General features: G+C 40.1%; 1 protein-coding gene across 2 annotated transcripts in view; it reads left to right on the forward strand.

The window, feature by feature from the left end:
• The first annotated feature begins 2,438 nt into the window (after positions 1–2,438).
• The window catches only part of SENP6 (SUMO specific peptidase 6), a 79,125-nt gene continuing 58,246 nt past the window's right edge, over positions 2,439–23,317 (forward strand). For both annotated transcript variants that reach the window (XM_065631800.1, XM_065631801.1), the window contains exon 1: positions 2,439–3,039. In XM_065631800.1, coding sequence (XP_065487872.1) covers positions 2,988–3,039 — 52 coding nt within the window. In that variant the 5' untranslated portion in view covers positions 2,439–2,987. The remainder of the gene's footprint in view (positions 3,040–23,317) is intronic.

Raw genomic sequence — 23,317 nt, forward strand, 5'->3', positions numbered from 1 at the left:
CAACTACAGAAGCTGCAAAACTGCAATCCCAATTCCATTTTATTCCATAAGTAAGGAAATAGTGTTCCTATGGAGTAGCCACCTCCATTTTGTTGGCTAACCTTACAAAACATAGAGGAAATGAAGTAATTAGAAGGAATCAGAAAGACAAAGTAAAAAAGACTTATTTTTTTCCACCATTTCAGTACTGAATCATCAAGCCACATTCGCTAATAACAGTTTTTTCATCGTGAAAAGGAAAATCGGATTCCCAAGGTGAAACAAAAAATCTTCATCATTGCCTAATCAAGTAATCAGCTTTTCAGTTCTACACAGAGCTGTGCCAACAGAGCTGTGCACATGCAAACGTCTGTTAATTCAGGACCTTAGACAGTCTCCTGTGATTGTCAACTACCCATACTGGTACTAGGCAACTTCTAGTGATTGTTGACGGCCAGGAAGTAACAATCAGATGCATCTTATCCCTGGACTCTTACTCTGTGAATATAATTAACACTTGGCTGACAAGGAAACTCAGTAAATTCTCTATGATTTCCCTGAGCAGGAAGGGGAATGGTAATTTTCCCTTTCTCACTGATCGCTCAGTCCTCTGGTTCTAAGCAAAGTTAAGATGATGCTGAAAAGATCTTGTAAGACTTGAGTGTCATCACTATTGCATTCCCTCACAAATTCTTCTCAAAAACAAAACAAAACACAACCCAAGACTCTAAGGCTGAGAATGGACTACTAATAAAAGCTTCATGAAAAACAAACAAGAGATTTGACTACATATTATTCAAGAGCTTTAAAATAAAGGGAAAAAGAACACTGCAGTGAGATGTGATTTTGGGGCAGCTCTTCTCCATAAAAAAAGTAGATGTTAAATTATGAATCAAAAAGTCTAAAATCAACCATGCATCCAGATGAATATTGACAACTTCTTCCTGTTATTTCTACTTTAAAAGGTATTCTAATCTACTTGCCTCAGTTCACGAAAAATCAGACTATGAAGCTGTATTTCATGCCTTGACTTGATCAACAAAAGCACACTACTGTGTATCAAACACTTTTTCAAATAACTCATAATTGTAACTCGTAACCCTTAGTTTTTAAAAACTTGTGAAGAATTAAGTAGACTTGAACCAGTCTGGTCTCAACTGTGACTAGGAACTTGTTTCTGTGGATTGATGCTGTAACCTGCACAGTAAACCCTCTGTCTAGACAATGCCCTTCTTAGATACAATAGGATGTTCTTTAAAAATTAGATTCTAAATTTACATGTTTCTTCTTTTTCTCATCTTTTTTTTTTTAATATTAGATTTCTGTTAAATATATGGTCTTCTGGTTTCTGGATAAGTAGCTTGCACTGATTTTTCCTAATTGTTTCCTGTTAATTTTATTACTAATGAAATGACTTTTTATGATCCCTCTTTTGGCAAAGTCTTTTTTAGAGATTTCTAAGGAGATTTTTAAGATTGAGATATGTAGGTTTGCCAACACTGTTCCAGCTTTTGGAATTCTAGTTGCTTGGTAGCTCTAGTGGTGTGACACAGCATTCAAGGAGCAGTCTGATGTCTCTTGTGTCTTGTTCCAGGCCAGCTCTGAGCTATTCTTTGCTTCTTTTTACCTACTATTTGTGGAAAAACTAAGCACACTCACTAAAAGTATTTTAAAACACACTAGCTTATGAATATTGTTAGTATTGATGCAGAAAATTCAGGAATGAAAAGAACAAATTTAGAAGACTTAAAGGAAAACTAAGACTTTTCCTGTCTTTAGCTTTTAATTTTCATATGCACTAGGTCTTCAAACTTACCTAATTTAGGACTTTAGCCTCAAAACACTGAGGCTCAAGCATTTTTGGAAGCTCATTTTTCAGGGATTTGTCATTTCAGAAACAAGGTACTTCAAATTAGACATAAAAATTCCACGATTCTGCAGTGTAAGTGGGGTCAGTAGAATTCTAGATGAAGGAACCTGTCCAAGAAAAGAGCATCTGGCTTTCCCTAACTCTCAACTGTTTACATTCCAGTTTTTAATGGATGCATGGTTTTGGTACTTAGGTACTCGTGCTTCACAAGAAAGCTTTTTAAAATCTAAAACCTTACATGCTAAACAAGGATTTAATTTTAAAAGTCAAATACACCTGAGGTCATGACTTGCAATTTCTGTATAGTTGGCTGTGCAACGCTGTATGTTTTGCAGAATCCAAGTTTTGGTTTTAAATATGCCGTGACAGGGCCGCAGAGGAGTTTATGATTGGTAAGAATTCGCAAAGCCTTGGTGGCCTTTTGTCCGAGAGTGAGGAGCTGAAGGCCGGCGGGCCGCAGCCCTGCGCCATGGACTCCAGCTCTCCTCAAAGTTCATTCATTTGACGCACGCCGAGCCACTTCCTCGCCTCCCCGAAGCTGCTGTCTCCGAGCTGAGCAAGGGGGGAGCGGCAGAGCCCGAGACACTACCGGGCGCAGCGCTGCTGCGGCCATTTTATCGTCTAGGGGCCGGGGAAGCCGGCGGCCCCCGCTGCGGGTGGCGGGCGAGCCGGGGGTCTCGGCAGGGGAGCGCTGCTGAGGCCCCGCCGCACCGTTCATGGAGGAGAGGGGCGGCCGCGCGGCGCGCACCGTTTCCGCGTCCTCCCCGTGTGCTCGGAGGAGCCTCAGGCGGAGCCCCAGCCGGGCCCGTCTACCCCGCCGGGCGCCGTCGGCGGCTGCCAGGCCAGGCCCGGCTGGCCACTGCTCGGGGGGCAGCTGGTGGCGGACGCGGTGAGGGAGGAGCGGGCGCGCTGCCGCCGCTTCCTCTTGCACGGGGCCGGAAGGCAGCGCGGCCGGGCCCGCCGTGCGCGCGGACTAGCGAGCGGGAGAGGGCCGGGCCTCGGCGGCGCCGCCGCCGCTGCGGGTCACCCAGCCTTCCGCAGTGGGGGTGGGCGGCGGAGCGCGCAGGCCGGGGGAAGGGCCAGGCCCCGCCGCCTCTCTGGGCGATGGAGTGAGGGAGCCAGGCTCGGCAGCAGGAAGATGGCCGGTGGCGGCGGTGGCGGCGGCTGCAGAGACAGCTTGTTTCTGGAAGGTGCGTGCACGGCTGAGAGGGGAGAATGCGGCCCATGGGCTGTGTTTCCCTTCTGGCAACCAGGAAGGGGCACGGGAGAGACTGGGGAATGGGGGAGGCGGGCGTGTGTGTGCATCTGGCGGGGGGGGGAAGAAGAATGGGTCCCCTTTGGGGGACGACGACAATGAGAGGTGGCTTCGTGGTGGGGGAAGGGTGGGTGCCGTAAGGGGTGGTTTGATTTGGTGTGAAGAGACCTGCTTTTGAGGGAGAGGTTAGTGAGGGCGATTCGATTTCTTTTTCTTTCTTTTAATTTTCGGAGGCTTTGGAAGTGCAGTGTTTTCTTTGTAGAGGCAGAGCGGTGAGAGCAGCCCGGGCTCGGTGCGGCAGGGCCGGTTTTGCAGCGGGAGGCATCTGCTGTGAGGTGGGCGGCCGGGCAAGGTTAGCGCTAGGTGAGGAGGGGAAGCGCGGATGGCTCTGCCGCCTCCCGCTGCATTGCCCTGCCTTCCTCTGCTCCCAGGCCCCGGCCTAGCCCCGACCTTTTCCCCCAACCGTAAAATGAGTGTCGCATGCTTCTAAAATGCTACTTTAAAGGTCTGGGAGTGAGGTTAATTTTGTAAGGGGGATCACTCTTACATTTATGATACGAAGATGGTGATGAATCTATCAGCTGAAACTGAAAGAAACCTTTAGGCTTTATAAAGCCTTGAGTAATGTTTTTGATGTGCGAGTTTGGTGGGGGCTTTTTATCACCGTAAAGCCCTTGATTGTAATGGAAGAAGTCTCCTGAAATTCGAATATATTTAACTGTTGAGCCTTTACAATTTCACAAATTTAAAAAAAATATATAAAAAGACCCCACCAACCTGCTATTATAGTCTTGCAAAATTACTTTAAGCACATATACTGACGACATAGGTCAATAGTCTGTTAAATTCTGCTAAATTACTGTGACAATAATGAAGAAAAATATATGTTAATGAAATAAATTACTCCTCATAAGTAGAGTTTTTCAAGTCAGGGATAAGTTTAGCATTGAAGATTTTCGTAGTACCTGTGTTATGCAGAACATGTATCTTGCAGATTTTCTCTTGTTACTGTATGTTGGGTTTTGTTTTATATTACTAGAGGTTCTGGAATAGAAGTGCTGTATGAACAAAATACTGCTTGTTGTTTTGAAAAATTAATCTGATATTCAGAAACTCTTTCTGATAAATAACCTCTGCCATGTTACCTCCCTTCTACCTGTAAAATGTTTGGTGGTGAAATGCAGACACTCCATTTTTTCCCGAGCTCTCTCCACAGAGCGTAGTGAGGTTTGTGCAGACAACTAGGCTGATGACTAGTCACTGTCTTCTGTGTGCACCTTGGCTGCTTGCTATTTGGACAGGTGGCTAAGAAAAGACAGGTTTCATGTGCAACACTCACACATTTTTTACTTCTGAGATCTTTTTCCAAGAGCAGGACCAACGTGACACTAGATAGCATCCCCATTCAAAGCTTCAGTGTTCCCTGATTGGTGAACCAAGTTATCAGCTGGTTTTATGTTTCTCAGTTATTTGGGAATGTGTTAATTTTAGGACTGATGATGTGATAGAAACCCTAAGAGTGTGCAAGAGTGCACACACGTGTGAGGAAAACCTAATGTGGATGATGGTGACAAAAAATTTCTGAGGGTGGCCCAAGTTCAAATGGAATGATAGTACTATAGCAGATCTAATAAGAGCTGATAAACTTTGTATTTATTTGAAGCAAAGGAAAAAGAAGGCTTTCAGACGTTATTTGAGTTGTTCTTCTTAGGGATGTTGATTTTTATGGGAAAAAGTAAAGGCATAGTTTGTATGTGTGTATATATATATATATATATGGGGCTTTTGGGAATCTGTAATGTGGAAACATGCAGCAGCACGTTAGATCAACCTAATGATGTTAGAACCACCATTATCCAAAAACTAGACAAGCACGAGGGTGCCACACTTTTGAAATAACTGTTAGGTGGACAAAACCAGGAATAACAGTGTATAGAGTAGGAAATATGGCAACTTCTGTTGCAAGATGATGCTTAATACATGAACCCGGAGTTATAACTAGGCTGAGTCGTGTATATTTCATGGATTCTGTTGGAGTCTGCGTAAGCAACAGCTAGAAACTGTTTACTTCATGTTTTTGGCAGTGTTATATTAAAGGCTGGTAGAGAGGAAGGAGAGGACTTCTCTGTCCATCCCTGCCATTAATGCACAAAACAATGAATTAGTGCCAGATGTATGTTAGGTGTATTACTAATTGAACTCGGTGTAATGGAAACTGTGCTGTTTAAATATGTACCTGTATGTGTGTGTATATATATGTACACAGAAACTTGTCGTGCTGTCATGATTACGTTAACTATCAGTCAGATTTAAGATCAATATACAGTTACATGAAATTAATTGCTTTTAAGTATGATAGTTGTTAAGAATTTTGGTTTTGATTCCACATGTCCAATAAGATACTGCTTTTCTCTCATTTAGTGTAACACATGTTACTATAAAGAAATATGACTGTCATTGTGCTATTAAAGTGCTTCCTTTTAATATTTTTATTATTCTAGTCTCCAATAAAAACAAAATGGTCATTCTGGAAGCATGTTCCTTGAGTGATTTATCTGTTGCCTTTCTGGTAATGCTGTTCTTGAACACAGTGATTCATACTAGTACATGGTTTTTGTCCAGTTTTGCGTATCTAATGTGTCATCATTTTTTATGCTGTGTCGCATAGACTATTTTATGGAAAATGTGAAAAAGATCCCTAGAACTCTAATGTTTGACTCTTTTTAAAGCATCATTTATTATCATTCTGGAGCAGTGCTAATAGTTGATACACATCATATACATTGATATACATGACCTGTGTGATTACTTTTCTTGAAATGTCAGGACTGTTAGAATTCAGAAGTGTTGCAAGTACCTTATTTTTGTTATTTAAGCTAGTTTGCATGTGGAATTAGTAAAACCTTTACCTCATTTTTTGAATTTACTTTCCTAGGTAAGGTTTCAAAGTTATGGGCAGAATATGCAGAAAATTAACACTTACAAAGTAGTCCTGTTACATGGGAATTCTTTCCTGATTTGGAGGCCTAAATTTTAGTATATTTCCATCTGCAGGAATTCCCGTGTTTTTTAATTGATAGTCACACCTAAAATACAAAGCAATGACAGGCAAATCTGTTTGGATTTAGAATTGGGGGATGATCAATGTGTAGGAATAGAGAGTACTGTTGATCATTACTCCTGGAGAAAAAATTTTGGGAACTCGTGTTATATCTACCTCCTTGGATATTACTGAGTTGCAAGGAAATTGTGATTTCTCTTTTCCAGCCTTAAATGTAAAGTTTCACTGTGTTTGTGCAGTAAATAACAGGGATACTTCGAAGTATTCCTAAATGCAGGTATTTTCCAGAAGAAAGAAGAAACATTTTATTCCTTCCTGTTGTATTTTTCAGTCTCCTGGTGGTTACAGTAGTTATACTGGTAACCAATACTGAAGTTAATTTTTGAGGACCTCCTTTCTAAAGAACGTTGCCAGTCCCTACCTTCAGAGCTGCTGAGAGATTTCAGGGCAATCATGATGAGAATTTGCTCAATTTTCATTCCATTTTCTTGGGAACAGGTTTCCTAATAGCAGTAGAGAAATGTGGACTACAGATTAGCAAGAGCAGAAGAAACTTCACTGTTGTCTGCCAGAGGACTCTGTTTTTCATTCAGTTTGCATGTGAAGAATTGCCTTCACCAAAGAAAGAGTTGTAGACTTGTGTATTTTATTAAAGGTAGCTGAGATTCTGGAGTGCTACAGAAACACACATCTTTTGTATATTAGTATGTAGACATAGAGCTACCATTTGAAGAGGTGGTCAGCCTTTTCTGCCTTTTTTGTTTTCTTCTTAGTCATATTGAGATGTCTCTGATGGGGTAAGACAAATTAGGTCAGAGTGGAGTTTATATTCAGGTAGAACACTTACAAGTTTTCTACCTGCTATGACTTAATTTTTCTTTTAACAGTGAAATTTAATTATTACTTGTTTTAATTGTCTCTGAAGCAGTCTCTGATGCTTTGTTTATGACCTACTGGAATGACGTGTTAGTTTGAAAATGAGGGGAAGGGATCTTTCAGGTATCATTCACCTTCTTGTGTACCTTTATCATAATCCAAATTCCTGCTTTATGCTGCTGAATTCTTCTCTGGTTTGTATCAATCTCAGCAATACCCAGACATGTTCTGTTCCTTCTGTTTTTCTTGAGAGTAGTTTTCTGTCTGAAAGTGGGAAATTCTTGACTTTTCCATGGCTCGCTTGTGCCTGTCTCCCAGTTCTCCAACCCATTCAGAATTTCTTTCCAGCACTGCATATCCGTCTTCTCAACCTTTGTTCAGCTGTCCTTTCTAGTGAGTTTAAGAATAAGAAACTTTCTCATTGACTTCAATGACAGATTAGTTTCTAGGAATACAACCCACTTGTTGAGAACTATTTCTCAGCAAAGTCAAATTGAAACTATCTTCTGCTTTGTTATTTGTATGTGCCGATCTAACTTGGGTGATGGGTAGCATGAAATATAAAGACAGGCTGCTTCTTAAAGCATGTAGAATGATACTAAAAATTTCATTTATTTATTAATGCTCTATAACATATGTTGTAATATGCTTGGTAGCGCATTTTATAATAATAGCTTGTGTCCAAGTCCTCTTACACATCATCACCTTCTTTTTAATTTTGACATGTAAGATCGAGGCTTTTATTCGGCTTTGTAGATTGGAAAGCATCTGTGTGCAATTTTCTGGTTATCATTATGGAGGCATTTATTATTTGGTAGTTTTTCCTAAGTAGCTGCTGCTAGAATAAGTTTGCACAAAGTGGGACATAGAAGCTTCAGGTGTAAGAGTAACTATCTTCTATGGGATGCCTCATCTGTTGTTTTCTGGCTCTTGGGTTTGGTAGTAAAGCACTACTGTTTTCTCAGAAAAAGTACAGAAATTTTACTGGTTTTTAGTGGCCAAAAAAAAAATCGAGAATGTTCCTGAAGAGATCCTTACACTCTTCTTTATATAAGTATAAATACAAAAGTAATAGGAATAATGGAAGTAATAATGTCAATATGTGGCTTGATAGCAAGCATAAACCAACATTTTGCGAATGTCTTGCTTCCACAGATACTTTTATGATGAGCCTATTTGGCTATTTTAGTCTTGTGCTGCTTGTTTTATGTACAAGGATAAAATGTAATGGATTATTTATTATAATGGTTTCAACAACAACTTTGGCTTTTATTACTGTTGTTTCTCGAAGACTATGCATGCATTTCAGTGCAGTATCAGACTTTACCTTTTCTATAGAGTTTTAGCGGTGTCTCTTAATTGGCGTAACTGGGGAGTGTCCAGGTGTTTTGTGTTGTAGTGGGTCCTATAATGTGAGACTAATCACCAAACTCGCCACTTTTAAATATTGCTTTATAAGAAGATGAAAGGGTTTGAGTTCTCTCTCATAATTTTGTCTACTCCCTTCCCACTAACAGTTATTAAACCCTTTTATTTGTAGATTTATAGGGATCTCAAAAGTAAATAGCTAGAAATTTTGTCGAACTTGCCCACTTCCATAAAACAGAGAAGTCAAAATTAGTGTTCCTGAAGTGAAGGTTTCAGTCTTGGCTCAGCAAGATGGGTTTGCTGCTGCCTGGTGTCCATACGTGCACTGACTGAGCAGCTGGGGCTCAGGTCAGCTGGAGGACTTGATACCCAGGATAGGGAATGGCTCCGTGTCTGTCCACACTCCAGAAAGGAGTGGAGGAGTGTACAGGGTAGCTTAAGATACTGCAGGAGGCTGAGACAAGAAGATAAAATAAAAATAGAGCTGTTGTGGTGGGGCAGGCTGTAGAGATACAGGAAACAAATTATTTTGGGGGGTAAAAGGGCAAATGTGGCTCTTCTCTTGGTTGTTCTGAAAGGTACTTCCATTGGGGCTGGGGGTGGGGAAAGCAGATTTGGAAAGTTCCTTTCTTTGGGCCCATGTTTTGGCACCTATTTGGTTTCAATTTGGAGGTTTTTAAGGTAGGGATATTCTTACATAGGTTGAAATCTGTCTGATGCTCCCCACGTGATTACTTCTTGCTTAAAATTAAGAAAATTAAAGCACTGGTAAAAATATTACAATTATTATTCGATATATAGAAATAAACCTGGTGGTAATTTTATCTTGCATATTTAATTTTTTAAAGTATGTGTTCTTAAGCTTCCTATTACTGTATTTAGCAGCCTAGCATTCGTAATATTTTCAGGTGAAGCTGATCTTAAGCTGCAATAAAGTCAAAGTTGATGTGTCATGCTGCTTGAGTCAGTTGCTTATGAAAGTCGTATTCACAGGAGTAAATGGCACTTCCATAGTGGGTGCTCCGCAGCCTCTGTTGACAGATGTATTGATGCAAAACAAATTACCTGGCAATCCTTATTTCCCCAATCCTTCACAAATGTAAGATAAAAAAATATTCTTTTCTGCTGCTGAGGCCACAAAATTTCATTTCTTTTAGGAAATGTGGAGAAGATAACCAGTTCTTGAATAATGGGTTAAAACCAAATGTTGTGTCTCAGGCATTAAATCACTGCCTAATTCAGTGACACACGTTTAAGTTGGAAGCATTTTTGAGAACTGCTGTCACGTTATAAGTAGAGCTTAGTAGTTCATTAGTACATAGACACATTTGTGAGATGTCTTTTGAGTACTTTCAATGCAATGTCATAAAAGTAAAAGTACTGAAAACTTATTTAATTTTCTCGTGCGCTGTAGTCTCCCTGTACAGAACTGGGGATTGTGCCAAATGGAATTCAGTCTCTGAATTACAGTCTAGTATAAATTAGATTACAGAATGGCTAATGGTTATTTGGTCACTGTGGCTAACAAGGGCAAATAACTTTTGAGAAGTTGTTTTGTTTTCATTTATGGCGTAATGTCTGCTACAAGTTAAAGAAATAGTGTTTTTGCAGTGCTGTTGTTTGAATAACTTTTTTTCTAAATAATCTGTGGAAGGAATTATGTTCTAATATATATGTTCTGATATATGGGGATAGTTGATTATTAAAAGGATTGTAATAAATGCGTAAGTACTTATATCTTGTAGCTAATGTACGCTAGACATTTGTAGCATGGATATTAAATTTGAAAGTAATTCTTTCAAAATAAACTGTCCAAAGAATAGTAAAATGATTAAGGTACACTGTTATTGTCTTACACAAGGGAATAATAAATTTGGCGTGTGAATTCCCTAAAGCAGTAAACTGTGGCGTTGCTGCTTTTATCTTATCGTGCTGTGACTCCATTTTGGATGTAAAGCTGCATGCCAGCTATTTATTGGTTTTCTTTGCAAGGCTTAAAATTATTAACCGGTTTGGGCATAGGGAGCAACAGAACGTTATTAACTGATTAGAGCGAGTTCTGTGTTGCAGCTGTGCTGCTCTTAGTGCTCACTGCTGCAGGTAGGAAAGAGGGGGAGGTCTGCTGCTCTTACGCCTTCGCCACCTGCACATTCCAGCCTTGTAGTTTGTCTTGTGGCTGTCCACCACCCCTGAGACTTACCAGTTTATTGCCAAAGAGATTGAACTTGATGTGTACTGTTTTGCCAGACTGGCTCTTTGCCAAACTTCTGTTGAATTTGCTCATTGAAGGGTGATTGGGAGAGGTAGGACAATGGCTTGGATTGAGGAGAGCAGACAGACTCTGCATGTGAGAGGAGTAGGATGTTCCCCTTTCGTCTCTCTCTGGTGAGCTGTTAAATCAGGTTAAGGTGTTATATATGGCTTAAACTTTAAAATAAATACTTTTGTGTAACAGCAGCTTTATTCTGCCCAGGGAAATTCAATTATTTTAAATAACAGCTTAACTTCTGCACAGAACAAGTTTATGGTGAAGGCTGGAGACTGGAGGGAATAAATTAACAGGCTGTGGTTATTCTTTCCAGGTTGGTCGGCAGGCCTTTAAAATGGTTTTGTTAACAGGCAAGTGCTCCAAGTGCTGCGTGAGGCAAGGAAGTATTTCTGAATGCATGTCCCAGTAATTCCTATGAAAGAATAATTTGGAGTGAAGGATATTGAATTTGGGATGTCTTTCTCTGACTAAATCTTGAATTATTACAAATAAAGAACAGTGATGATACAGAAACTGTGAGAAGCCTTCTTGGGGTTTTGTTTGTTTTCAGACTATTTATGCTGTAGCTATAGCAAAGTCTCTTTGTTTGTTTGGGTTTTTTTAATAAGACTTCCCACAGTGATGTTTTAGGAATGATAAATACCAATAATATTTTGCTGGTGTGGCAAAACATAATACTATATAACATGATTAATATCATGTAATCTTAGATATTTATGTCTTTAAGAAACAGTTGCAAAAATATTTGTTATTTTCATGACCATTTTTTTAATCCAGTGCCATACAGTTGTTTGACTTGTACTAAAATTCATTCTACTGATGTATTTTTATTAATTTTGTAGGATACAGTGTTGTATTTGTTTGGCATGTCCAATTTTTATGGCCCATTTACCAAAATATGACTATCCTGCTGATGACAGAATCTAATACAACAGTGTAACAGAAAGATTATTCAAGAGCCCATTAGATGAGAATTTGAACTATGCAGTAGATGTTAGGTTTCATATTTACAATGGTCTTTGTAATTTCTGAGGCTCACTTCTGTTAGAAACACTTACTAGAGTCCATCGAAACTTTATTTCTACCAAGGATGACTGCTCAAGAGGCAATTTAAGGATCCTTTACGATTGTGAATAAACTTTCAAAAGTGGACTCCTGGCCTACTCTGGTTCAGGTTATTATGGTTGCGTATACCTGGCACAGTGGGACAGTAAACCTTTAACTAGAGATTACTAGTTCTGCCATAAGGCAAATATGTTGCAGCTGAATCTTTAACAGGTGAATATCATAAAACCAAAAAAAAGCCTGTCACTAATGTAGTAAAGAAGTTGTTTGTCATATAGCAAAGCCTTTGTTACATGGAAAAGACGCTGCTCCTTATTTGGAAGAAAGATGTACCCTGAGCTCTGTGATAGAAAGAACTGATAGATAGATAAGATAGATAGATAGATAAGCATGTAACCACATGTTTGGATGAAGATGACTGAAACTCATCTCCAGTTGCAGGATGGTCACTTAAGAAGTTGGATGTTTTGCTTCAGGCTGTCTTTTGAATGATATTTCTTGAAAACTAAGTTGATAACTAGGTGCAATTAGTGAGCTGGTATGTGTTAGCTTGTTTTTTTAAAATTAGTTGATCGATTGCACTTCCTCATCTTCACTGCCTTTACAAGTTATTAATGAGAAAATATTTATATTTCCAGGGATACTAAAGTTATTTTTTAGCTTTTTAAAAATAAAGCCTGCTTAGAGAATTTTAGCATACTGTGGTTTAGTTAGCAGTTGTCAATGTTCCATAAACTTGCTACGTCTAGTGAAGTTTGTAATTACAGAGATTTCTGTGTTTTTAGTGCAGTAATGTAGTTGCATTCCATCAATGCCTCACTGCATTGATGATATCTAATTGCAAAGGGATTTGAAGTATAATATATAGTGTATCTAATGCGAGCAGGAGGCTGTTGCTTATATTTGTGTTGCGTTTCTCTGATTCTGTTTATTTACTTCATAAACAGACATCATTTCCTTGATTTTTTTACTGCATGTGTATTTGCAGGGGGGCCCTGTGGGGGGCCATACTGTATGGCCATGCAAGTAATTTTGCCAGCAATGTACAACACAGTCAGTACCTCTCTGCCCTGGGCTGCTTGGAGTGATGGTCCTGTTGCCCCTCCCAGAGACAGGGCGCTCACCGCTTTGATTGGGTCAACACCGGCACTTCTCTGGCTTCATGGCAAGTTGGCTGAAGGAACTAAATTGGCAGAAAACTAATCCGGGTAGGGAAGTGTAGGTGGAACTAGTCTGTATTCCTTTTCAGCCATATCAGCAATCGAATCCAGCTGACTGCCCTCTCATATGGGTCTGAAAGCTTGCCAGTGTCACTAAGAAAGGAAAGAAACCAGGTCTTTGGCCTTTACAGAAAGGCACATGTAAATTTTTCTCACAGCTTAGAGTTTAACTAACTCTTTCATCCTCATTTCACCCTTTCCTTGTTCAGATTTTGCTGAGATGTGCCTTTTTCCTTTGACCCAATTATTGAAGTTTTCTTGGTTTTGAGTGTTCTCTTTTTGTGTGCTTTTTACGCTGTCCAATTCAGGTGAATTTTGAACAACATTTTAGAGTTTCTTCTTCTGTCCTACATTTGCAAGTTATTTTCTTGTAGAAGGCATGGAACCTTTCTGGACTTTAATTTCTGTATGTTTTTATAGAGGAGATAATATCTACCTGACACCGTCCTTGAAAGTTTGCAGGATAAATCCAGAAATATTAAATAATACAACTTCTTGGGTTTTTTTCTCTTCCTTTTGGTATGTAGATACAGTGCTTTATTTCAACCCGATGTTCCAATTATTGCAGCAAACCTGGAAACCTTCTCAAAGTGTTGCTCGCCTATTTTCCAGGTACTTAGGCTAGGTTATTAATCTTATTCTGTATGTAACTGCCTTCAGCACTTTCTAAAAATAGATCGCTGTTTGTTTAGTGCTGCTATATTCTCAGTTGCACAAGGTTAGCTTTTTTAATGCAAATGGATCCTACAGCGCGTAAGTAAGTCTAAAATAAGAAGTGTGCAAATCAGATGCATAATATACTATAAGGTTTCATGCTGTATTTTGCTTATTCTATGAAATTCTTCCAGTGTTTAGAATTTGAGATTATATATGATTAACATCACATACTGATCTGCCACAGAAATCGTACTCTGGAATTCCAATTCAAGTGTCATCTTCCTTGAAATGGCTGGTTAGCTTTGTATACTTTTTCACATTTTGAGAGTAAATTGGCAGTTCAGAAATTGTCCCTAGCCTATCCTAACCTTTTATCCTCCAATTTTTCATATAAAATAGGAAGATATCTCTCCTATATTTATCTTTCCTTATAAAAGTACTAACTTCATCTTACTTTCTGAATTTTTAGTATCTCTCCAGTCTAGTAATAAAGGTCTTATGTAAGTAGAGAATTATATAGGTTCGTAATGCTAGAGATGAAAAAATTACCTGTTTTTTTCTTTCTTTTGCCCCCATTTGTTGTATCCTGGTTTTGGTGTTATTTAAATTATTTTACTTGTGTGGAAATTTTAAGCGGGTGGCAGACTTAGAGAGAAAAGAAGGAAAATGACTGAGGTACTTCATTTTGGAAGTGTTTGATGATGGCGCAGTTGCCTTAGGTGATGCTTTGTACCTCTGAGTAGTCACTGGTTTTACCTGGCTGCTGGTTAGAATCATGTGGGTTGGAACCTCCTGTCCAAACCAAGCCAGTTAGTGCAGCTTGCTCAGGGCTTTGTTCAGTCTCCATGACCTCTCAGGTCAAGCTGGTCCACTCTTGAGCACCCTCGTGGTAGAAAATAAATTATTTCAATGAGTTGGAATTGTCTTTGTTCCAGCTTGCGTCCAGTGCCTTGTGTCCCTTTGCTGTACGTCTCTGTGGGGAGTTTGGCTTTATCTTCTCTCTGCCTTCCCATTAGGTAGGTGAAGACAGCAAAAAGGTCTCCTCGCCCCTCTTTTGATGGCTGAATAAACCCAGCTTTTTTAGTCTCTCCTTGTATGCTCGTTCCCCCTGTCCGTCTTGACAGCCTTTCACTGAACTTGCTCTAGTGTGTCAATGTCTTTGTTATGCTGGTGTCGATTCCCTAACAACTGAAGAGCCTCAAACTGAATGCAGTGCTCTGGTTAGAGTTTCATATGGAAGTGCTGTATGGGGGGCAGGAGTCACTTCTCTTGACTGCTGACTACACTTTTGCTAATATGTCATATGGTTGGTTTTCCTTGCCATGGGGAGGCACTGCTGACCCATGTTAAATTTGTTGTCCATTAGGACCCCCAGATCCTGTTGAAGAGCTACTTCCCAGTCTTCTCACAGCCTGCCCTGCTGCATGGGATTATTTGGTCCCAGATGTAAGACTTTGCATCTGCTTTTGTTGAGCTTTGTAAGCTTCTTGTCAGCCCATTTCTCCAGCCTGTCAGATCCCTCTGAATAGTAGCACTGGCTTCCAGTGTATCAACTGCTTCCCCCAGTTTGGTACTGGCTGCAAACATTGTGAGTCCACTTGGTCCCAGCACCCAGATTATTAACAAAGACATTAAGCAGTATTAGCTCCGGTACTGATCACTGAGGGATTCCAGCAGCTGGATTTGTACTGATAGTCATCACCCTTTGACCACAGCGGTCCAGTTGGTTTTCCCCTCACCTTCTCATTCATTTACTCTGTTCATATCTCTAGTCTGGCTATAAGGACCCTGTGGGAGACTGTATCAAAGGACTTGCAACCCACATTGCTCTCCCCTTACCTACACAGCTGGCCATCTCACTTTAGAATGCAGTTGGGTTAGTCGGGCATGATTTGCCCTTGGCAGATCCTTGCTGACTATTCACCTTCTTGTCACCACGTAGCTGGGAATGGATTCCTGGAAGATTTGATCCATAACCTTATCAAGGGCTGAGGTGAAGCAGACTAGCCTGTAGTTCACCAGATCATCCTTGTTGTCCATGCTGAAAATATTCCAGTCATTGGGAACCTCTGTCATGCCATGACCTTTCAAAAATAATGTAGAGTGGCCTAACAGTGACATTGGCAAGCTTCCCCAACACCACCAGAGGCATCCTGTCTGATCCTAGGGACTTCTACATGTACAATGGGCATAAGCGTTCCTTAATCATATCTTCCTCAATGATGGGTTATGTTACATTCCCACAGATTCTGCTGGTAGAGCTGGGGAAATAGGAGTTCAGAGGGCGGAGCTTACCGGGGAAATCTGCAGAGGGGGGGAAAAAAAGGATCAAGTTTTTCCATTTTTTTTCATGTCCTTTGTCACTAGGTTCCTGTCTCATTGAGCAGTATGCCCACATTTTCCTTAGCATTCCTTTGCTGCTGGTGTAGGTAAAGAAGCTCTCCTGAAAGTGTTTCTGCATTGTTTTCTGATCCTACCATAAGGGTAGCATCCTTCAGTTATACCACTTCCTCTCTGTTGGGAGAATCAGTAGAAAAAGTCAAGAAAAACTAGTTGTCCATTGTGTGGTTACCGCCACTATCTTACCAGATAAACCTTCAAAGACATCACAAAGAAAAGGTTTAACATACTTCAGAGGTCTGTCGTTCTTTTATCCTCATCTGTTACTCCTTGTTGATACTGCAAAAATGTTAAACACAGTTCAGCAAATGATCAAACATACTCAGTTCTGTGTTCTTGAGTTCAATCATTCTACATGATATTCTGCATGGTAGGCAACCCAATGTGTATGAAAGTACTGAAAACAAGAAAAAGTCGTTTATCAGAATATACAGATGATTTTCCATCTTTGAACTACAGACCTCTTATAAATGCTTTTTCTTTACAAACCTTTTGTCCAGGGCTGGATGCTCTGTGTTTATTATTGGTTTTCTGTTTACATCACATTCTTGAAAGAGTGGAGTTTTTATTAGCCACTTAAGAAATTAGATTGCCTTCATGTCTGAAATAATGTCCATACTTTGTATCCGTTACACTGGTATCATAGAACTTTACAGCTGAACTCTATGCTTCATATAATATCTCACAATCAATTTATGATTACTGCCTATTATTGGAAGTGATTTTGACAGATTTTTTGCATCTGTTTCTAATTTAGGGATAAGAAAGTTCAAACATCTTTTAGGCAGTAGATCTCTATATTTGTACCTATAAATGTAGTGTAGGCAATGGTTCCATGCAGATTTCTTTACAGAATCACAGGAAGTTAGGGATTGGAAGGGACCTCGAAAGATCATCTAGTCCAATCCCCCTGCCAGAGCAGGAACACCTAGGTGAGGTTACACAGGAAGGCGTCCAGGCGGGTTTTGAATGTCTCCAGAGAAGACGACTCCACAACCTCCCTGGGCAGCCTGTTCCAGCGTTCTGTCACCCGGACTGAGAAGAAGTTTCTTCTCAAATTTAAGTGGAACCTCTTGCGTTTCAGCTTGAACCCATTACCCCTTGTCTTACTGATGGTTGTCACCGAGAAGAGCCTGGCTCCATCCTCGTGACACCCACCCTTTATATATTTATAAACGTTAATGAGGTCACCCCTCAGTCTCCTCCAAGCTAAAGAGACCCAGCTCCCTCAGCCTTTCCTCATAAGGGAGATGCTCCACTCCCTTAATCATCTTTGTGGCCCTGCGCTGGACTCTCTCCAGCAGTTCCCTATCCTTCTTGAACTGAGTATCCTTAGTATCCTTCAGTATCCTTAGTATCCTTTAGTATCCTTAGTGCCTAAAACAGTCTTGGTTCCTGGATGTCCCTTGCCTCTGCTGTGCTCTCATAGCTGTGCTGTGGTTGAACAGAAGAGGAAACTGGTCTCTTCCAACTCAGGACCTTCTTTTATTCGATGGTTCTATGATATGGCTGAAAATTAACTTTCCCCCTCCCCTGCTGCTCAAGATATTTTTACCTGAATTAGTTTACTTTCCAAGGTTTGCTGTCAGTGAAGGAACAGCTGTGCTGACCTACACAGGATTCAGAACAGGAGCAAGAAGCTCCAGCTTTTAGGAAAAGTGGGGGTGTGTAAACCTGTTCATGTAGTGGCTGCTTCAGGATGTGAAAAAATGCAACCTTGCTGTGGTTACACAGTTGACATACTAGAGCTGATGGTATCAAAGCTGGAAGATGAGAAGCTGTTTTGCACAGAAGCCTGAAGAAGCCTGTCTGAAAGAATAATGAAGCAGCAGTGAAAGTAAAACAATTTACAAATATTTCTGTGTCAGATTTTTATGAGTGCTGGTATGCTCTTAACAATATACATGATGACTCTGAATGAGCAGCAAGTTAGAAAGCTCAGAAGCATTCTTTTTAATTTACTTAAATATGAGCCCGCATGAAGGCAATGATTCTGAGCGCAATTAATTTAATTCACATTTTTGTGTGAATGCTGCAGTATCTAATAAGTTTGTTGCAGTTGTGATGGCCTAAGCATTCGCAAGGTGAGACTTGTATTATTTCTTTTTTCCAGACTAGGGTAACTGAGGAAAAAGAATGTAAACTTTGTGTCCTCCTGTTAGAACTCCTTGGTCCTGAACCAAGCCTTTGTTTGATTTAGGCTTCACGTTTAAGGTGGTTCTTGGAGACGCAGAAAGAAATGTGATCTCAGCAGATGAAAGACTTGTAAAAGCTTCTGTGTGTTGTAATAGAAATCTTAAAGTTGTATTCCAGGGGTGGTGGGGAGTTCTGGCAGTTCAGTGATACATCTGAAAGTGTTACTTTTCTAGGAAAGTTGGTCTTCATGTGGCCAGTAAATGCATTTGACATCTGTGGTGGTTGACCTTGACTGGTTGCCAGGTGTTCACTAAGCCTCTCTGTCATTCCCTTGCCTCAGCTGGACAGGGGAGAGAAAATATGATGAAAGGCTCCTGGGTTGTAAGGACCAGGAGATCACTTGGCAATTCCTGTCATGGGCAAAACAGATTTGACTTGGGGAAATTAATTTATTACCAATCAAATCAAAGTAGGGTAATGAGAAGTAAGAACAAATGTAAAAATACCTTTCCTTCACCTCTCCCTTTTTTTGATGAGCTCAACTTCACTCCCAATTTCTCTGCCTTCTCCCCTGGGCAGTGCAGAAGGACAGAGAATGGGGGTTGTGGTCACTTCGTCACACGTTGTCTCTACCTCTCCATCCTCCTCAGGGCAGAACTCCTCACACTCTTCACTGCTCCAGCAAGAGGTCTGTCCCACAGGAAACAGTCCTCCATGTACTTCTCCAACAGGGGTTCTTCTCGTGGGCTGCAGTTCTTTATGAACTGCTCTAGCGTGGGTCCCCTGTGGGGTCACAGGTCCTGTCAGTAAACCTGCTCCAGCCTGGGCTCTGCTCTCCAAGCGGCTACAGGTCCTGCCAGGGGCTGATCCTGCTTCCCATGGGGTCACAGCCTCCTCCAGGCATCCGACTGCTCTGGTGTGGAAACCTTTCTGGGCTGCAGGTGGGTATCGGCTCCACCAGGGACCTCCATGGGCTGCAGTGGGACAGCCAGCCTCACCATGGTCTGTACCTCTGGCTGCAGGGGAATCTCTGCTCCAGTGTCTGGAGCAGCTCCTGCCCCTCCTTCTGCACTGACCTTGGTGCCTGCAGAGTTGTTTCTCTCACATATTCCGTCTCCTCTCTACTGATTGCTGTTGCACAGCAGTGTTTTCTCCCTTCATAAATGAATTGTCCCAGAGGTGCTACCACCATCGCTGATGGTCTTGGCCTTGGCCAGTGGTGGGTCCATCTGGGAGCCAGCTGGAACTGGCTCTGTCACACTGTGGGAGGCAGCTCCTGGCATCTTCTCACAGAAGCCACCCCTGCAGCCACCCAGTGCCAAAACCTTGCCACGCAAACTCAATACAGCATCATTTCCAAAACCATAAAAAGAAATCGGTATGTTTTTCTGGTCAGCTGTAATATAGATCCATAGGGAATGATTTGCCTTAGAGCACTAGGTACAAGACGTGCAAAAAAGTCTTCTAAGATGTTATCTTCTGTTGGACACCAACACTTTACTAAGTACTGTATATGTCACTCCTCACTTCAGTGTTTTAGGCAGGCTTAATTTTAGAGGATTTTTTTTGCAAATGCACAACTTTGCTCTTTTTTCCTGGAGATTCACTGTGAACTTATTTCCTTCCGTCTAGGGATTGCTTAACGACATGGTTGAATGATAGTAACTCCTGCTAAGGAGTTTACAAAACAGTGCCCACACACAGTAATTTAAAAGTGTTAATGTACTTTCTGCCATTCTCCCTATAAGCATACCTTGTTTTGTAATCCAAAATTAGTTAATTGGGTTTTACACAAATAGACCGTATGGGGATTTTTAAAAGGCTAGCTTCAGGATGTAGTCGATAATGCCATAAAGGTCCTAATAAAAACTAAAATACAAATTATTTTTTCAGCAAGTTTTTTTTAACTGGCTTTTTAAAAATTGCTTGTAACTGATACCGATCACAGTTGTTTAAAAAAAAGCGGTGAAATATGTTAAATACACGTGTTTAAGATGTCCATTTAAATTCCGTCTAGTTTCTCAGGCCCAGAATTGCTTAGCACCCTTGATATAACAGCACCAAAGGGAGTTTGTAGTGGGAGAAAAAATGATTTGTCATTGCTAGTGAAATCTGCTCCAGCATGATGCCTTATATAGCTCTTGGACAGAGCTATAGCAATGGGCTTCTGTTGGCTCAATACCTGCTTATTTAAATATTTCATTCTGGCTCTGAAAATGTCTTGCTGATTAAAATAGCCTTGATAGTACATAGTAAAAATTGCAACACAGAGTTTCCAAATTCAAGTCTTACTACAAAATAGTTAGAAACTTTGCCTGTGTGACAGATGACTTCTTATCCCTGTTTAAAAAAACCCAGTCCTGTATAGAATTGGATCCCAAGTGACCATTCAGAACAAGTAACTCTGTTAAGTGAACAGTCTGGCTAACATGATGGTAAACTTCTAGATTTGCATTTTGGTAGGACCAGGAATGCTGGAGAGAGTAAAAATTGATTCAGAGCTGAGTGAGTAGAGCTGGGATACTAAGACTGTTTTTCCATGGGCAACTGAGTTGGTCTGTAGTGGTAGGCAAACCATCCAATACAGAAATGCTTAATTTAAAAAAAGGACTACAAAAAATCCTAATAAACTTTTTGAAAAGGAACTAAAAGATGCAGATGGAGTGTAAAGTACCTGTGGACGGCTTGGCAGTTTTTTAAAGACACCATCTTGGAGGCTTGCAGCAAATGCGTGATGCTTATTTAAACAGACTTCAAAAGGCCCCCCAAATGGTGGCATGGAAGGGTAAGAAGAGATGTCTGAAATAAAACATCATCCATCTTCAATCTGAACTTTTGTCTGAATGAGGAAAATAGATATAATATAAAAGCTAGTAGATTAAACCTGTGATTATAATGAGGTAGACAAAAAAATTGATTAATAACTCCTTTGATGAATAACAGTCATAAAAACTATTGTTAAGTTTGTCTTCAAACTCAGCAGAAAGGTTTGTAAAGTATCTGTAGGGTCAGTAGACAACCAAGTTGTAAAAGGTAGCTTTGGAGAATATATGGTCATAGTTGAAAAATGGAATTGCTTGCACTCGCTTTGACAACAGTTACAGAGTTTGTCATGCCAGAATGTTTCTTAAGATGGAACGTGATAGAGTATATGACTCAAAGTGAAAAATCAGTGGAAGAAATTGCAGTACATTAAGTAAACAGTGAACGAGGCAGCAGGATCAAATGGCATTCATCCCTGTGTTGTAAGAGGAACTCGGGGATAAAGGAGCTAATGACTGTAGTTGGTTAGTATCGTCTTTCTGCTACCAGTAAAGAAGGTAGCTAATGTGATAGCAGCTTTTTAAAAAGGCAGTTGGAGGTATTTGAGGAACTTTACATCTGTGAGCTTTGTGACCATAGAACCCAAATTTGTAGAAATGGTAGTGAAGACCGGCATTAATTTCATTGTTCTCTCTGTAGAGTCTATTACCAAAGGCTGTTGGAGAGGCAAAGTTGCCTCTGGATAAAAAGAATACTTGTATAAGGAACAACTAGTGAGAGATGGAAAGAGAGATTAAAACTGGTTCATTTTGGTAATAGAAGGAGTAACCCATTGAATTCCACAAGGTTCTGTGTTAAGGTTGGTGCACAGATATAAGGAAAAGGGTTTGTTAGGGGGGTGACAAAGATGTTGCAGACTCTACTTGGCTTAGTGTGATGGCTAGCTATTTAGAGAAAATTGCAGATGCTCATGTTTTGGGTTATGTGAAATTCAGTGTAGATAAATGCCAAGTAATCTAAGTGAATGAGAAGTAGGAAAGAGAATTTTTGTAGATAATAATTGTCTCTGAACCAGTTCTTACCAGTTGTGAGTGAAAGACGGAATTATCTAGTACGTAAAGATGAATGCAGTTTTCCACAGCAAGGAAAACAGCAAATCCAATGTTAAGGCTTATTAGGAAACGAGTAAAGAATGAAAAGGAAGCATCATGCCTCATCTGTAGAAATTCATGGCATGTATATATCTTGAATATTCCTCATAGTGTTGGTATCCGCATCTCAAAAAGGGTACAGTAGACAAAGAAAGGTTCAGAGAAAAGCATTGAGAGTGGTTTAAGGATGTGAAACCACCAGTGAAGAAAAATTAAGTAGAAAGACTCAGTGTTTTTCTTTTTCTGCCTGGGAAGAGTATGATGGTAAAAGAACACAACATAGATCTATGCAGTCGTGAGTGGATAGGGAAGGATGACTTATTATCTTCCAAAGTACAAGAACTGGAGAAGTGGAGTACTAAGTAGGAGCAAAAGATGCCAGATTGGATCAGGACAAACAAAAGTAGATACTTACTTATATAATGTGTAATGCAGCAGAGAGTACCTCAGCTTAAAGATTGTGTTGATGCTATAAAGTAGGGTTGATTTTAAAAAAGCAAGTGGGGAGAAAAAACAGGCTAGCAAAGGCTATTAAACACAAAAATATCACCCATGATTTAAGAAGTCCTCAGGAGATACAAGTAGCTGGAAGCAGAGGCTGAATATGCAGTAAATATTTCTGTGTACACTGTTTATACTTTACCCTAGACATCTGTTGTTGCCTGTGTTGTTTGTTTGTTTTTCTTTTCTATCAAAACATAGTTTCATGATTTCTAAATGCATTTCCAGCTATGTAAAGAAAAACGTATTAGGAAAAGTTACATTTAAATTATACCAAAATCAAAGCTGCTGCATAGTGTGGCATACAGAATTTGTGTGAGACAGCTCTTAGCCACAAGAATTAGGTCATGGGATGAACAGTGCTGTGCTTTAATGAGTGCTATCATATTATATCAAAATGTCCATACTGTTAGATATTGCAGTAGATAAATCTGAAATTTGATGTAGTATGACAGTTCTCAGAATGTCCAGGTTTTCACTTAGTTGATGCTAACACTGAAATTTCAGCCAGCATCAGATGTTAATTCAAGTCAGTGTCAGATGTTGAATTAAAAAAAAAAAAAAAGAAAAAGAAAAAAAAAAAGTTGCAATTTTACTTGGGGTGGTTGCTTTTATATGGAAAAATTAATGATGTGCTTGGATATTAGACATTTCAATCATAAATGTAAGGACCTTTTCTCTGTGTGGCGTATAGTTGATATCAGAGAAGGAGCCCTTAACTTTACAGGTGTAAGTAAAACAGTTGA

The sequence above is a fragment of the Caloenas nicobarica genome, chromosome 3, assembly GCF_036013445.1.
Source record: "Caloenas nicobarica isolate bCalNic1 chromosome 3, bCalNic1.hap1, whole genome shotgun sequence".
In the NCBI taxonomy this organism is placed as follows: domain Eukaryota; kingdom Metazoa; phylum Chordata; class Aves; order Columbiformes; family Columbidae; genus Caloenas; species Caloenas nicobarica.